The sequence below is a fragment of the Pecten maximus genome, chromosome 2 (assembly GCF_902652985.1).
Source record: "Pecten maximus chromosome 2, xPecMax1.1, whole genome shotgun sequence".
Lineage (NCBI taxonomy): Eukaryota > Metazoa > Mollusca > Bivalvia > Pectinida > Pectinidae > Pecten > Pecten maximus.
Genome location: NC_047016.1, coordinates 95856 through 111357, shown reverse-complemented (window position 1 = coordinate 111357; position 15502 = coordinate 95856). Strand labels below are relative to the sequence as shown.

At 37.7% G+C, this 15502-nt stretch overlaps 1 protein-coding gene across 1 annotated transcript; it reads left to right on the top strand.

Annotated features, from left to right (window-relative positions):
• The first annotated feature begins 5041 nt into the window (after window positions 1–5041).
• On the top strand, window positions 5042–6693 carry LOC117344062. Its single transcript, XM_033906701.1, has one exon. The coding sequence runs from the start codon at window positions 5307–5309 to the stop codon at window positions 6573–6575; it is 1269 nt and encodes a 422-aa protein (XP_033762592.1). The 5' UTR covers window positions 5042–5306; the 3' UTR covers window positions 6576–6693.
• The last annotated feature ends 8809 nt before the right edge of the window (window positions 6694–15502 follow it).

Below are 15502 nucleotides of genomic sequence, written 5' to 3'. Positions count from 1 at the left end.
GGCCCAGGTGGCCATGACAACAGGCATGTCCTGAGAGTACCAATTATACACACAGGTACATGTACATAACTTAGAAAAACTGTAGAAATGAGAATACACGAAACTTCTGATTCTTGATTATGTACTATGAACTGATTTCATGGTTGAATTAACAGATATTAGTGAAGCAACAATACATTGAATTTAAAAATATTTTTGTCTGATAAAATAATAAATATTAAATTATATGTACATATACAGTGTACACCGAACTTGAGAAAAAAATATACAAACAGCCATCAATGCCAGAGACCTATATCAATTAAATTTAGTATATAGGTCTCTGTCAAGGCCTAAGGTAGAATTAATCATTAATATAAAATGTATATCAATTACATCTAAAAAAAAAAAAAAAAAGAAAAACATCAAAACTTTCAAATCAGGAGGATAAAGCTTAATTTTACACTATAATGAAATCTTTCAAAAAAAAATAATGATAAAAAAACCCACAACAAATCCGATTGATAGAGTTATAATTCCTCTTGTGCAATATATCATATAAGAACCGCAGCCAATTTTATTTTGAGTTAATATTAGATAAAATTTTATCAACATTTAAATATACCTGGTAAAGTCAGGATGACAGATATAAGGCAGATTCAGATTCAGATTCTTTTTATTTCCTTGTGTTACATGACCGTTGGAGAGTAGACATATACAATAATACAATAGTACAGACAGTGATGGACACATTGGAGAGTAGACATATATAGTACAGACAGTGATGGACACATTGGAGAGTAGACATACATAGTACAGACAGTGATGGACACATTGGAGAGTAGACATACATAGTACAGACAGTGATGGACACATTGGAGAGTAGACATATATAGTACAGACAGTGATGGACACATTGGAGAGTAGACATATATAGTACAGACAGTGATGGACACATTGGAGAGTAGACATATATAGTACAGACAGTGATGGACACATTGGAGAGTAGACATACATAGTACAGACAGTGATGGACACATTGGAGAGTAGACATACATAGTACAGACAGTGATGGACACATTGGAGAGTAGACATACATAGTACAGACAGTGATGGACACATTGGAGAGTAGACATATATAGTACAGACAGTGATGGACACATTGGAGAGTAGACATATATAGTACAGACAGTGATGGACACATTGGAGAGTAGACATATATAGTACAGACAGTGATGGACACATTGGAGAGTAGACATATATAGTACAGACAGTGATGGACACATTGGAGAGTAGACATATATAGTACAGACAGTGATGGACACATTGGAGAGTAGACATATATAGTACAGACAGTGATGGACACATTGGAGAGTAGACATATATAGTACAGACAGTGATGGACACATTGGAGAGTAGACATACATAGTACAGACAGTGATGGACACATTGGAGAGTAGACATATATAGTACAGACAGTGATGGACACATTGGAGAGTAGACATATATAGTACAGACAGTGATGGACACATTGGAGAGTAGACATACTATAGTACAGACAGTGATGGACACATTGGAGAGTAGACATATATAGTACAGACAGTGATGGACACATTGGAGAGTAGACATATATAGTACAGACAGTGATGGACACATTGGAGAGTAGACATACATAGTACAGACAGTGATGGACATATTGGAGAGTAGACATATATAGTACAGACAGTGATGGACACATTGGAGAGTAGACATATATAGTACAGACAGTGATGGACACATTGGAGAGTAGACATACATAGTACAGACAGTGATGGACATATTGGAGAGTAGACATATATAGTACAGACAGTGATGGACACATTGGAGAGTAGACATATATAGTACAGACAGTGATGGACACATTGGAGAGTAGACATATATAGTACAGACAGTGATGGACACATTGGAGAGTAGACATATATAGTACAGACAGTGATGGACACATTGGAGAGTAGACATACAAAGTACAGACAGTGATGGACACATTGGAGAGTAGACATACATAGTACAGACAGTGATGGACACATTGGAGAGTAGACATATACAATAATACAATAGTACAGATAGTGATGGACACATTGGAGAGTAGACATATATAGTACAGACAGTGATGGACACATTGGAGAGTAGACATATATAGTACAGACAGTGATGGACACATTGGAGAGTAGACATATATAGTACAGACAGTGATGGACACATTGGAGAGTAGACATATATAGTACAGACAGTGATGGACACATTGGAGAGTAGACATACATAGTACAGATAGTGATGGACACATTGGAGAGTAGACATATATAGTACAGACAGTGATGGACACATTGGAGAGTAGACATATATAGTACAGACAGTGATGGACACATTGGAGAGTAGACATATACATATAAATAATACAATAGTACAGATAGTGATGGACACATTGGAGAGTAGACATATATAGTACAGACAGTGATGGACACATTGGAGAGTAGACATATATAGTACAGACAGTGATGGACACATTGGAGAGTAGACATATACATATAAATAATACAATAGTACAGACAGTGATGGACACATTGGAGAGTAGACATATATAGTACAGACAGTGATGGACACATTGGAGAGTAGACATATATAGTACAGATAGTGATGGACACATTGGAGAGTAGACATATATAGTACAGACAGTGATGGACACATTGGAGAGTAGACATATACATATAAATAATACAATAGTACAGATAGTGATAGACACATTGGAGAGTAGACATACATAGTACAGACAGTGATGGACACATTGGAGAGTAGACATACATAGTACAGACAGTGATGGACACATTGGAGAGTAGACATATACATATACAATAATACAATAGTACAGATAGTGATGGACAATCATATCATTATATCAATCAACAATTTATATATATATATCTTTATACAGAAGAACACATTGCATGGTATATCATTAAATAATAGCAGAATGCAATACATTTACTTAAATGATGTCATTCATATTAAATGATAATCACAGTGTTTATGCACCGGTACTTTAACATTCATTCTATTGACCACTATAAAAATAAGAAATTGTTCATACATATCCTTGATATAAGCCCCAGGATAAAATCTATATGAACACTGACATATTTATTAAGTATAAGTAATATACATATACATTTATCATAATAAAGTAATATAGTATACAATATGTTTCATTGATAATACAAGCATGAGATACTAGTACTATAGAAACGGTAAATAGTACCACTGCCTACTATAATTATATACATATACGATTTTACATATTTAATCATATTAGCTTTATAAGGACCACTGATTGGTAGACAGGAAGTACAGTGTTTATATACTTTACATCATATAATTATACAATCTCAACCATTCGACATGAAAGTACAGCCCTGGTGTGTTTGTATCCACCTATTTTAAGGCAAAATTATATATAATTATTTCGGCGCTTAAAACACAAAGATATTTATTTTCTTAACTTATTTAATTATTTTCTGGGTATTTGGCAGAAGGATCAACTTAAAAACACTGGGAAGTCTGTAATGATATGGCTTAATATACTTTTGCCTTAAATCAGTATAACAATTGCACCTTAGAAGGAAATGAAATTCATCCTTAATGTCATTAGAATTACATACTTCACATATCCTATGATCTCTTGGACGGTTTCTATACCGTCCTTGTTCAATATTTAAATTTTGTGAACTTAGTCTAATACGTGCTATATTCTTTTTGTATGAACTACTAATAGGTTTGGTTAAATAAAATTGTAGTGTAAAATTATCAATAAGATGTCTGTATAGAAAACCATTTGGAATTGCTTGTATGTTTGATAAAAGTTCTTGACGATGAACGTCGTAAAATCTATTTTCAATAATTGTATAAGCCTTCCTATCATTGCATGTTATATCGTTCTAAAGATAAATCAGTACTAATTTATCTAATTTGGCTCGTATGTTTAAAATCCAACTGTCATTTGATCTTATCCTTTCCTCATAGCAATTTCTTAAAATACAATTATCTGAATTCACAGTTTCAACCAGTACTTAATTATGCGAAGTTTTCTGTATGTTGACAATGGTAATCTTCCGTGTTCACAATATACTAAATTATTACAGGTACTTTTTTACACACCAAGTACTTTTTTTTACAAAAGTTAATGTGCATCTTTTCAATTTCTAATTCTTTGTGGAAACCCCATACCTCGGCACTGTAACTAAGTATGCTATTTACATATGTGTCAAACACAGAACATTGTGTATTAATGTTAAAATCATGATTTTTGAACTTATTATAAATAGCATAATATTCTTTATTGCTTTGTTCAGCCACATGCTTTTGGGTAAAATAAAATGTACCATTATAATTGAAAAGCATATAAATACTCAAATTGGTCTACAATTTGTAGTTCAGTTTCATTGTAAAACCACTTTTCGTTATTTCTAATATTCCCGCCGTTTCTAAAGACCATTATTCAGTCAATTTACACAGCAAGGCTATATACGTAACAACTACAGGTATCTAACACAGGTATTCAGTGGCACTGTCCATTACCCGTATAGGGGGATTTGGGGTCACACCTGACTGGACGTAGTGCACGACTAGTTTACCTGTAGCTTAAATGTAGTGCACTACTAGTTTAAATGTAGTTGCGCTAGGGTGTAAAAGTTACACTCAACTGTATGACCTCTATGTATGTATGGCTATTATGGTATATACACCATTTACAATGAAAACCTGTCTCATGCTATATATATTTTGAAATTAATTTGTATCAGATAATGTGAGTGAAATGTGTTTCTATCTGGGTTTTTTTTCACAGTAAAAAAAATTAAAAAAATCTGTCCCCGCTGAGCGTCGAATACCTTGCAGCACAACGACCATAGACATAGACATCATTTCTACTTCCGCTTTCGTTTTCTAATGAACATTAATATAATAGGAGGGACGAATCTTATCAAAGTTACAATGAATGGCAATGTTAGCCATTTGGTGTAAACTTCGTCGTGTTTTGATAAGGTATGTGTTTTATAACTGAACAACAGTTATGAAAAAACTGCATATTATTCACTATTGCGTTTCGCCATTTTTGTATGATTTCTGTATGATTTCGCATTTTATAACCACTGACCAAAACCGCAAACAAACTTTAGAGCTTCACTTCGGGATCACAGAGATGTTAACCCAGCAACTAAGTGAACACCTAGCGTATTTTTATTTACAAAAAGTTTTTTATTCTCATGTATACCAACGATAGCTAACACGTCGACAAGATGAGTGAACTACGTGTTGTGATGTCGTACGTCATGAAGGGAGTACATTATTTGTACGAAGCCCTAAGTTCAATTATACGAGTAAACTATGAAATGGTGACGGCTGTATTGTACTGCTGTGTTGAGGTCCTAACATTCGTGTACCGCTGCTCGTCTGTTGTACTTACAGTTTTGTTCAACGTACTTTCATCTGGCGTTGATTTCCTCACCGAATGCTGTAACTTCGGTTATGGAGTTATAATGCTTATTTGGAAGTTTTCAAGATTCATTGCCAGTATGCTAGATATATTATTCCGAGGGGTCGAGTTTTTGACACACTCAGTATTGAATGGAGGAAAATGGACTGCAAGTGCCTTATACATATCCGTCTCAAATCTAAACCTCAGTTGCTACAATTTGTATGTGTATTTCTCGGATTCTATTACTCGGTCATCCAAGATTTCAACAGAAGCAATAGCCCTTGTTTGGGAGTTCACATCGAGCGTTTTTGCTGCTGCATTTCACATGATGAACTATGTACTATCTTTATCTTGGCGACTTTTTGACAGTGCTATGTTAGGATTTGCTGAGAGTGTGCGATTCCTAACTGATCAGATGTATTTCTTCTTGGTTTATTATCTACCAAACATACCTAAAGAAACTTACTTAGGCCTGATTACATTACTACTACTGTATCTTTTTGTCATCAGTATCTTAAACCACTTGTCCAACAGAGATATGACATTTCCTGTTCTAAACCATTTTGGACAGCCACGCAGAGTGTGGGAGGAAATGGCTGATGATGGTCATTTTGAATTCTCAGATGATGATATCAATATAAGTGAGGTAGAAAGTGAAATAGACAATGAAAGTTTGTCAGACGAAGATGAAGAGGAGGAAGTTGAATTTGAAGTGACAGATGATTCTGATTCTGGCAGTGAAAACATGTCAGATGACAGTGATGGAACAAGTACTACTTTGAGTAATGATATTGACATTCAGCTTCCACCAACAACGAATGGACGGTATAACCTCAGAAGATCAACAACACCTTCTCATATAAGTTATGAGAGATTGGAGGATTTTGAGCGTGAAATGGAGAAAGAACGAGAACGACAGAAGTGCGTAGTCTGTCAGGATCAGAACAAATCAGTACTCATTCTTCCCTGCAGACACATGTGTCTGTGTGTAGACTGTGGAAACCAGATTGCTAGGGCTCGAAATGTAGCCCGTCGAACTTGTCCCCTGTGTCGTCAGAGGATTAGAACTATAATGAATGTATATGTGTGAGGAAATCTGTTGCAAATGGTGCTGACACTGTTTATATTTAAAAAAAATTATTGAGTAATTCATGAAGTTTCCTGTGCAGAATGAAGCACCTTTAAATAAAAAAATGACATTCTCATGATTCATGTCCTTATCTCACCTGGTTTAAGGGCCATTAGATACAGTTTGTTGTTGCACACCTCTACAAGCATACATGGCACAAAGTTCAGTGAGCTTAATTATATGTCATCTGCCCGTCATCTATCCATTATAGGTGGTCACCGTCCACTTAATAAAACTTTGGGGAAAACTATACATTTTGCCTCTGGATGCCCATTCCTTCATTCATTGACATTTTTATACAGACTAGTGTACAGCTTGACCAAAAACACATAAGTTCTCGTACATAGAGTGCATATATAAGAAAGCCATAGCTAGGGGACAGGTAAAAAAGGAAAACTTTTCACCAACTTGTACCAAATACATATTGCTATCAAGTGGGATGAAGGCTTCTCCATTCCTTGGTTGAAGAAGTTTCCAATATCAATCTTTCCTCCCAAAGATGAAGATCTCTGGATATTTTTATTTCTGTGCCAAATTTGTTTTGTCATTTTGTGGGAGACCCTGTTACTGTTTACTTTTAAGTATATATTTTTTGTTCTGAATAGTTTGGGTTTACATCAAAACATCACCTTTTGCAGTGCATTATGGAGAACCTTGGTTGCCATTAGCGGGGTAAATTGCATGTTATCTTGTCCTTTTCATGCAAATGGATATAGAAAATCTTGAATTTGTACTTTGTTCAATTTAATCAGAAAAATGTAATTTGCTTCAGCAGTGACCATCTGGAGGTACATGTTACTGGTGTAGAGTACATGAAAGTTTCCTCATGTAAATGACTTTGACCTATTATCATGGATAAAGGGGTCAGATATATTAAAATTTCAATAATCTGTACCAGGAGAGGCCTGATATTTTGCCATATGGTACATTTCGGTATGGAATATCGTCCAGAATGTATGGTCCAATGAATTAAAAATAGACATGCTGGGAACCTGGAATTAAAAGTTTTGAGGTACATGTATAGCTCAATGTCTCAAAAAGTATCAATGTTTCAATTCAACCCAAGCCTGTAATATAGTTGTGTTACAGGTGTGGGTATATATAATCCAATGCCACTTTGTTGTTCATGGTAGTTTTATTATCCATTAATAAAACCCTACAATTACAAGAAATACTAATCATACACACATACATACTAAACTACAGACATGACAATCAAGGGACATAACTCTTACATGTAACATATTTGAACCGATAACAAAGATATGGCACAATTTCTGTTATAAATACGTTAACAGAACCAAATACTAATACATTTATGTTTTTAGAATACACATATCGATAACTAGAATATATCAAACTAGTTATTCACTATTTAGACACAATAGATATACAAATATCAAATTAGGAAATTATCCCTACCTTTATCACTTACATTACTATTAATATATATAAAACATTGGTAATTTTCCTTCAGACAAAATCACCATGTACATAATGTACTGTACAATTCATACAATTAAAACAACCAGAACTACAACTCACCCCACATATCATGCGGAGGTTTCCGGAACATTATTCATTACCACCAACCAGATTCACAAGTAATCACCAACTGTAATCAATGAATAATCTGGTCTAATATATATACAAATAAAAAGGTCATATACAAAATATATTGTATTATGATATCTATCAATTCCAATTAAACATACATGAAGCACATAACTTCTGACAAAGTACCAGATATGCTTTCTACACAGATCTTTTCAATATACTTATTAAAACACAATATTACATGTTGTTTTATAATACAACATTAATATATACTTAGTTACAAAATAGTATCAAATGAAAGTAAAAACTCACCAGATCTTCAATATAATTTAGGCTCTGACTTCTACAGATTGTTTTCAGCTAGAGCGCCAGAAGAGAAGTGATTTGAAATACTAAGAGGATTAAAAACATGCAATACAGGTAAAAACTGTCCAATGAAATTGTCCATGTCAGGTCACATGTCATACATACTCACATTCCTTTCATTCCTATTAAGGTTTCTCACACCAAACAAATACCAACAGTACATTAAAGATGCACACTCCATGAAATATAACATACAATGATTTTACATCAAATATAACCCTGTGACAGTTGCATTGTTGTACATCTCAATACACCCCACAGATTACATAAATTTAATTTTTCGGCATAACCGTATAATATTCTTTTGGCCCCGGATATGACGCGACAGGTGGTGTTACTGGTCAAGATGAAGTATGTGATTGGTCAATGAAGCGATAACTGCAAAATGCAGATATGCAGTTAAAAACTAAACAAAGTTGAGATTGAATGCAAGCAGAATAAGTGGATGTATCTTTTCAAATGAAACATTTGAATGAAACTGATTCAAATGCAGACTTATTATCACCAAAAATGATTCAAACTGATATAATTTTGTTATCCTTGCTGAAACGCATTAATTCGTTAATTTATTTCACCAGCAGTTTTACATTATAACCACCAGCATTAAAACTATGCCGTTTATCTTTTTTAAAGATATTTCTTGTTTGGGGTAAATCCTTAGATTTTCAGAAATAGATTTAAAATCATTGCATCTCCAATGGATTTTCTAATTAGTTTATAGCCAAATTGGAAGTAATTCTATAATATATTGGATGTATTTTCTCCTCACTTTTTAGCTCACCTGCCCAAAGGGCAAGTGAACTTATGCCATGGCGTGGCGTCCGTCGTCATTTTTAGCTCACCTGCCCGAAGGGCAAGTGAGCTTATGCCATTGTGCGGCGTCCGTCGTCCGTCCCTCTGTCCGGCCGTCCGTCAGGCGTCAACTTTTCATTTAAACAACTTCTTCTCAATAACCAAGAGGCCCAGGGACTTGATATTGGGCCTGTAGCATGCTGGGGTGAAGGGCTACCAAGTTTGTTCAAATAAATGACCTTGACCTTCATTCAAGGTCACATGGGTCAAGAAGGCTATAATCTTCCAGCAACTTCTTCTCAATAACCAACAGGCCCAGGGACTTGATATTGGGCCTGTAGCATGCTGGGGTGAAGGGCTACCAAGTTTGTTCAAATAAATGACATTGACCTTCATTCAAGGTCACATGGGTCAAGAAGGCTATAATCTTCCAGCAACTTCTTCTCAATAACCAAGAGGCCCAGGGACTTGATATTGGACCTGTAGCATGCTGGGGTGAAGGGCTACCAAGTTTGTTCAAATGAATGACCTTGACCTTCATTCAAGGTCACATGGGTCAAAAAGGCTATAATCTTCCAACGACTTCTTCTCAATAACCAAGATGCCCAGGGACTTGATATTGGGCCTGTAGCATGCTGGGGTGAAGGGCTACCAAGTTTGTTTAAATAAATGACCTTGACCTTCATTCAAGGTCACATGGGTCAAGAAGGCTATAATCTTCCAGCAACTTCTTCTCAATAACCAAGAGGCCCAGGGACTTGATATTGGGCCTGTAGCATGCTGGAATGAAGGGCTACCAAGTTTGTTCAAATAAATGACCTTGACCTTCATTCAATGTCACATGGGTCAAATAGGCTATAAAATTCAAACAACTTCTTCTCAATATCCAAGAGGCCCAGGGACTTGATATTGGGCCTGTAGCATGCTGGAGTGAAGGGCTACCAAATTTGTTCAAATAAATGACTTTGACCTTTATTCAAGGTCATATGGGTCAAGAAGGCTATAATCTTCCAGCGACTTCTTCTCAAAAACCAAGTGGCACAGGGACTTGATATTGGGCCTGTAGCATGCTGGGGTGAAGGGCTACCAAGTTTGTTCAAATAAATTACCTTGACCTTCATTCAAGGTCACATGGGTCAAATAGGCTATAATCTTCAAACAACTTCTTCTCAATAACAAAGAGACACAGAGACTTGATATTAGGCCTGTAGCATGCTGGGGTGAAGTGCTACCAAGTTTGTTCAAATAAATGACCTTGACCTTCATTCAAGGTCACATGGGTCAAAAAGGCTATAATCTTCCAACGACTTCTTCTCAATAACCAAGAGGCCCAGGGACTTGATACTGGGCCTGTAGCATGCTGGGTTGAAGGGCTACCAAGTTTGTTCAAATAAACGACCTTGACCTTCATTCAAGGTCATATGGGTCAAGAAGGCTATAATCTTCCAGCGACTTCTCAATAACAAAGAGGCACAGGGACTTGATATTAGGCTTGTAGCATGCTGGGGTGAAGGGCTACCAAGTTTGTTCAAATATATCACATTGACCTTCATTCAAGGTCACATGGGTCAAAAAGGCTATAATATTCAAACAACTTCTTCTCAATATCCAAGAGGCCCAGGTACTTGATATTGGGCCTGTAGCATGCTAAGGTTAAGGGCTACCAAGTTTGTTCAAATAAATTACCTTGACCTTCATTCAAGGTCACACGGGTCAATTAGGCTATAATCTTCAAACAACTTCTTTCCAATAACAAAGAGGCACAGGGGCATGATATTAGGCCTGTAGCATGCTGGGGTGAAGTGCTACCAAGTTTGTTCAAATAAATGACCTTGACCTTCATTCAAGGTCACATGGGTGGAATAGGCTATGATCTTCAAACAACTTCTTCCCAATAACCAAGATGCCCAGGGACTTGATATTGGACCTGTAGCATGCTGGGGTGAAGGGCTACCAAATTTGTTCAAATAAATTACCTTGACCTTTATTCAAGGTCATATGGGTCAAGAAGGCTATAATCTTCCAACGTCTTCTTCTCAATAACCAAGATGTCCAGGGTCTTGATATTGGGCCTGTAGCATGCTGGGGTGAAGGGCTACCAAGTTTGTTCAAATAAATGACCTTGACCTTCATTCAAGGTCACATGGGTCAAGAAGGCTATAATCTTCCAGCAACTTCTTCTCAATAACCAAGAGGCCCAGGGACTTGATATTGGGCCTGTAGCATGCTGGGGTGAAGGGCTACCAAGTTTGTTCAAATGAATGACCTTGACCTTCATTCAAGGTCACATGGGTCAAAAGGCTATAATCTTCCAACGACTTCTTCTCAATAACCAAGATGCCCAGGGACTTGATATTGGGCCTGCAGCATGCTGGGGTGAAGGGCTACCAAGTTTGTTTAAATAAATGACCTTGACCTTCATTCAAGGTCACATGGGTCAAGAAGGCTATAATCTTCCAGCAACTTCTTCTCAATAACCAAGAGGCCCAGGGACTTGATATTGGGCCTGTAGCATGCTGGGATGAAGGGCAACCAAGTTTGTTCAAATAAATGACCTTGACCTTCATTCAATGTCACATGGGTCAAATAGGCTATAAAATTCAAACAACTTCTTCTCAATATCCAAGAGGCCCAGGGACTTGATATTGGGCCTGTAGCATGCTGGGGTGAAGGGCTACCAAGTTTGTTCAAATAAATGACCTTGACCTTCATTCAAGGTCACATGGGTCAAGAAGGCTATAATCTTCCAGCAACTTCTTCTCAATAACCAACAGGCCCAGGGACTTGATATTGGGCCTGTAGCATGCTGGGGTGAAGGGCTACCAAGTTTGTTCAAATAAATGACATTGACCTTCATTCAAGGTCACATGGGTCAAGAAGGCTATAATCTTCCAGCAACTTCTTCTCAATAACCAAGAGGCCCAGGGACTTGATATTGGACCTGTAGCATGCTGGGGTGAAGGGCTACCAAGTTTGTTCAAATGAATGACCTTGACCTTCATTCAAGGTCACATGGGTCAAAAAGGCTATAATCTTCCAACGACTTCTTCTCAATAACCAAGATGCCCAGGGACTTGATATTGGGCCTGTAGCATGCTGGGGTGAAGGGCTACCAAGTTTGTTTAAATAAATGACCTTGACCTTCATTCAAGGTCACATGGGTCAAGAAGGCTATAATCTTCCAGCAACTTCTTCTCAATAACCAACAGGTCCAGGGACTTGATATTGGGCCTGCAGCATGCTGGGATGAAGGGCTACCAAGTTTGTTCAAATAAATGACCTTGACCTTCATTCAATGTCACATGGGTCAAATAGGCTATAAAATTCAAACAACTTCTTCTCAATATCCAAGAGGCCCAGGGACTTGATATTGGGCCTGTAGCATGCTGGAGTGAAGGGCTACCAAATTTGTTCAAATAAATGACTTTGACCTTTATTCAAGGTCATATGGGTCAAGAAGGCTATAATCTTCCAACGTCTTCTTCTCAATAACCAAGATGTCCAGGGTCTTGATATTGGGCCTGTAGCATGCTGGGGTGAAGGGCTACCAAGTTTGTTCAAATAAATGACCTTGACCTTCATTCAAGGTCACATGGGTCAAGAAGGCTATAATCTTCCAGCAACTTCTTCTCAATAACCAAGAGGCCCAGGGACTTGATATTGGGCCTGTAGCATGCTGGGGTGAAGGGCTACCAAGTTTGTTCAAATGAATGACCTTGACCTTCATTCAAGGTCACATGGGTCAAAAAGGCTATAATCTTCCAGCAACTTCTTCTCAATAACCAAGAGGCCCAGGGACTTGATATTGGGCCTGTAGCATGCTGGGATGAAGGGCAACCAAGTTTGTTCAAATAAATGACCTTGACCTTCATTCAATGTCACATGGGTCAAATAGGCTATAAAATTCAAACAACTTCTTCTCAATATCCAAGAGGCACAGGGACTTGATATTGGGCCTGTAGCATGCTGGAGTGAAGGGCTACCAAATTTGTTCAAATAAATGACTTTGACCTTTATTCAAGGTCATATAGGTCAAGAAGGCTATACTCTTCCAGCGACTTCTTCTCAAAAACCAAGAGGCCCAGGGACTTGATATTGGGCCTGTAGCATGCTGGGGTGAAGGGCTACCAAGTTTGTTCAAATAAATTACCTTGACCTTCATTCAATGTCACATGGGTCAAATAGGCTATAATCTTCAAACAACTTCTTCTCAATAACAAAGAGACACAGAGACTTGATATTAGGCCTGTAGCATGCTGGGGTGAAGTGCTACCAAGTTTGTTCAAATAAATGACCTTGACCTTCATTCAAGGTCACATGGGTCAAAAAGGCTATAATCTTCCAACGACTTCTTCTCAATAACCAAGAGGCCCAGGGACTTGATACTGGGCCTGTAGCATGCTGGGTTGAAGGGCTACCAAGTTTGTTCAAATAAACGACCTTGACCTTCATTCAAGGTCATATGGGTCAAGAAGGCTATAATCTTCCAGCGACTTCTCAATATCCAAGAGGCCCAGGGACTTGATATTGGGCCTGTAGCATGCTGGAGTGAAGGGCTACCAAATTTGTTCAAATAAATGACTTTGACCTTTATTCAAGGTCATATGGGTCAAGAAGGCTATAATCTTCCAACGTCTTCTTCTCAATAACCAAGATGTCCAGGGTCTTGATATTGGGCCTGTAGCATGCTGGGGTGAAGGGCTACCAAGTTTGTTCAAATAAATGACCTTGACCTTCATTCAAGGTCACATGGGTCAAGAAGGCTATAATCTTCCAGCAACTCTTCTCAATAACCAAGAGGCCCAGGGACTTGATATTGGGCCTGTAGCATGCTGGGGTGAAGGGCTACCAAGTTTGTTCAAATGAATGACCTTGACCTTCATTCAATGTCACATGGGTCAAATAGGCTATAAAATTCAAACAACTTCTTCTCAATATCCAAGAGGCACAGGACTTGATATTGGGCCTGTAGCATGCTGGAGTGAAGGGCTACCAAATTTGTTCAAAATAAATGACTTTGACCTTAATTCAAGGTCATATAGGTCAAGGCTATGAAGGCTACCAAATTTGTTCAAATAAATGACTTTGACCTTTATTCAAGGTCATATAGGTCAAGAAGGCTATACTCTTCCAGCGACTTCTTCTCAAAAACCAAGAGGCCCAGGGACTTGATATTGGGCCTGTAGCATGCTGGGGTGAAGGGCTACCAAGTTTGTTCAAATAAATTACCTTGACCTTCATTCAATGTCACATGGGTCAAATAGGCTATAATCTTCAAACAACTTCTTCTCAATAACAAAGAGACACAGAGACTTGATATTAGGCCTGTAGCATGCTGGGGTGAAGTGCTACCAAGTTTGTTCAAATAAATGACCTTGACCTTCATTCAAGGTCACATGGGTCAAAAAGGCTATAATCTTCCAACGACTTCTTCTCAATAACCAAGAGGCCCAGGGACTTGATACTGGGCCTGTAGCATGCTGGGTTGAAGGGCTACCAAGTTTGTTCAAATAAACGACCTTGACCTTCATTCAAGGTCATATGGGTCAAGAAGGCTATAATCTTCCAGCGACTTCTCAATAACAAAGAGGCACAGGGACTTGATATTAGGCTTGTAGCATGCTGGGGTGAAGGGCTACCAAGTTTGTTCAAATATATCACATTGACCTTCATTCAAGGTCACATGGGTCAAAAAGGCTATAATATTCAAACAACTTCTTCTCAATATCCAAGAGGCCCAGGTACTTGATATTGGTTCTGTAGCATGCTAAGGTTAAGGGCTACCAAGTTTGTTCAAATAAATTACCTTGACCTTCATTCAAGGTCACACGGGTCAATTAGGCTATAATCTTCAAACAACTTCTTTCCAATAACAAAGAGGCACAGGGGCATGATATTAGGCCTGTAGCATGCTGGGGTGAAGTGCTACCAAGTTTGTTCAAATAAATGACCTTGACCTTCATTCAAGGTCACATGGGTGGAATAGGCTATGATCTTCAAACAACTTCTTCCCAATAACCAAGATGCCCAGGGACTTGATATTGGACCTGTAGCATGCTGGGGTGAAGGGCTACCAAATTTGTTCAAATAAATGACTTTGACCTTTATTCAAGGTCATATGGGTCAAGAAGGCTATAATCTTCCAACGTCTTCTTCTCAATAACCAAGATGTC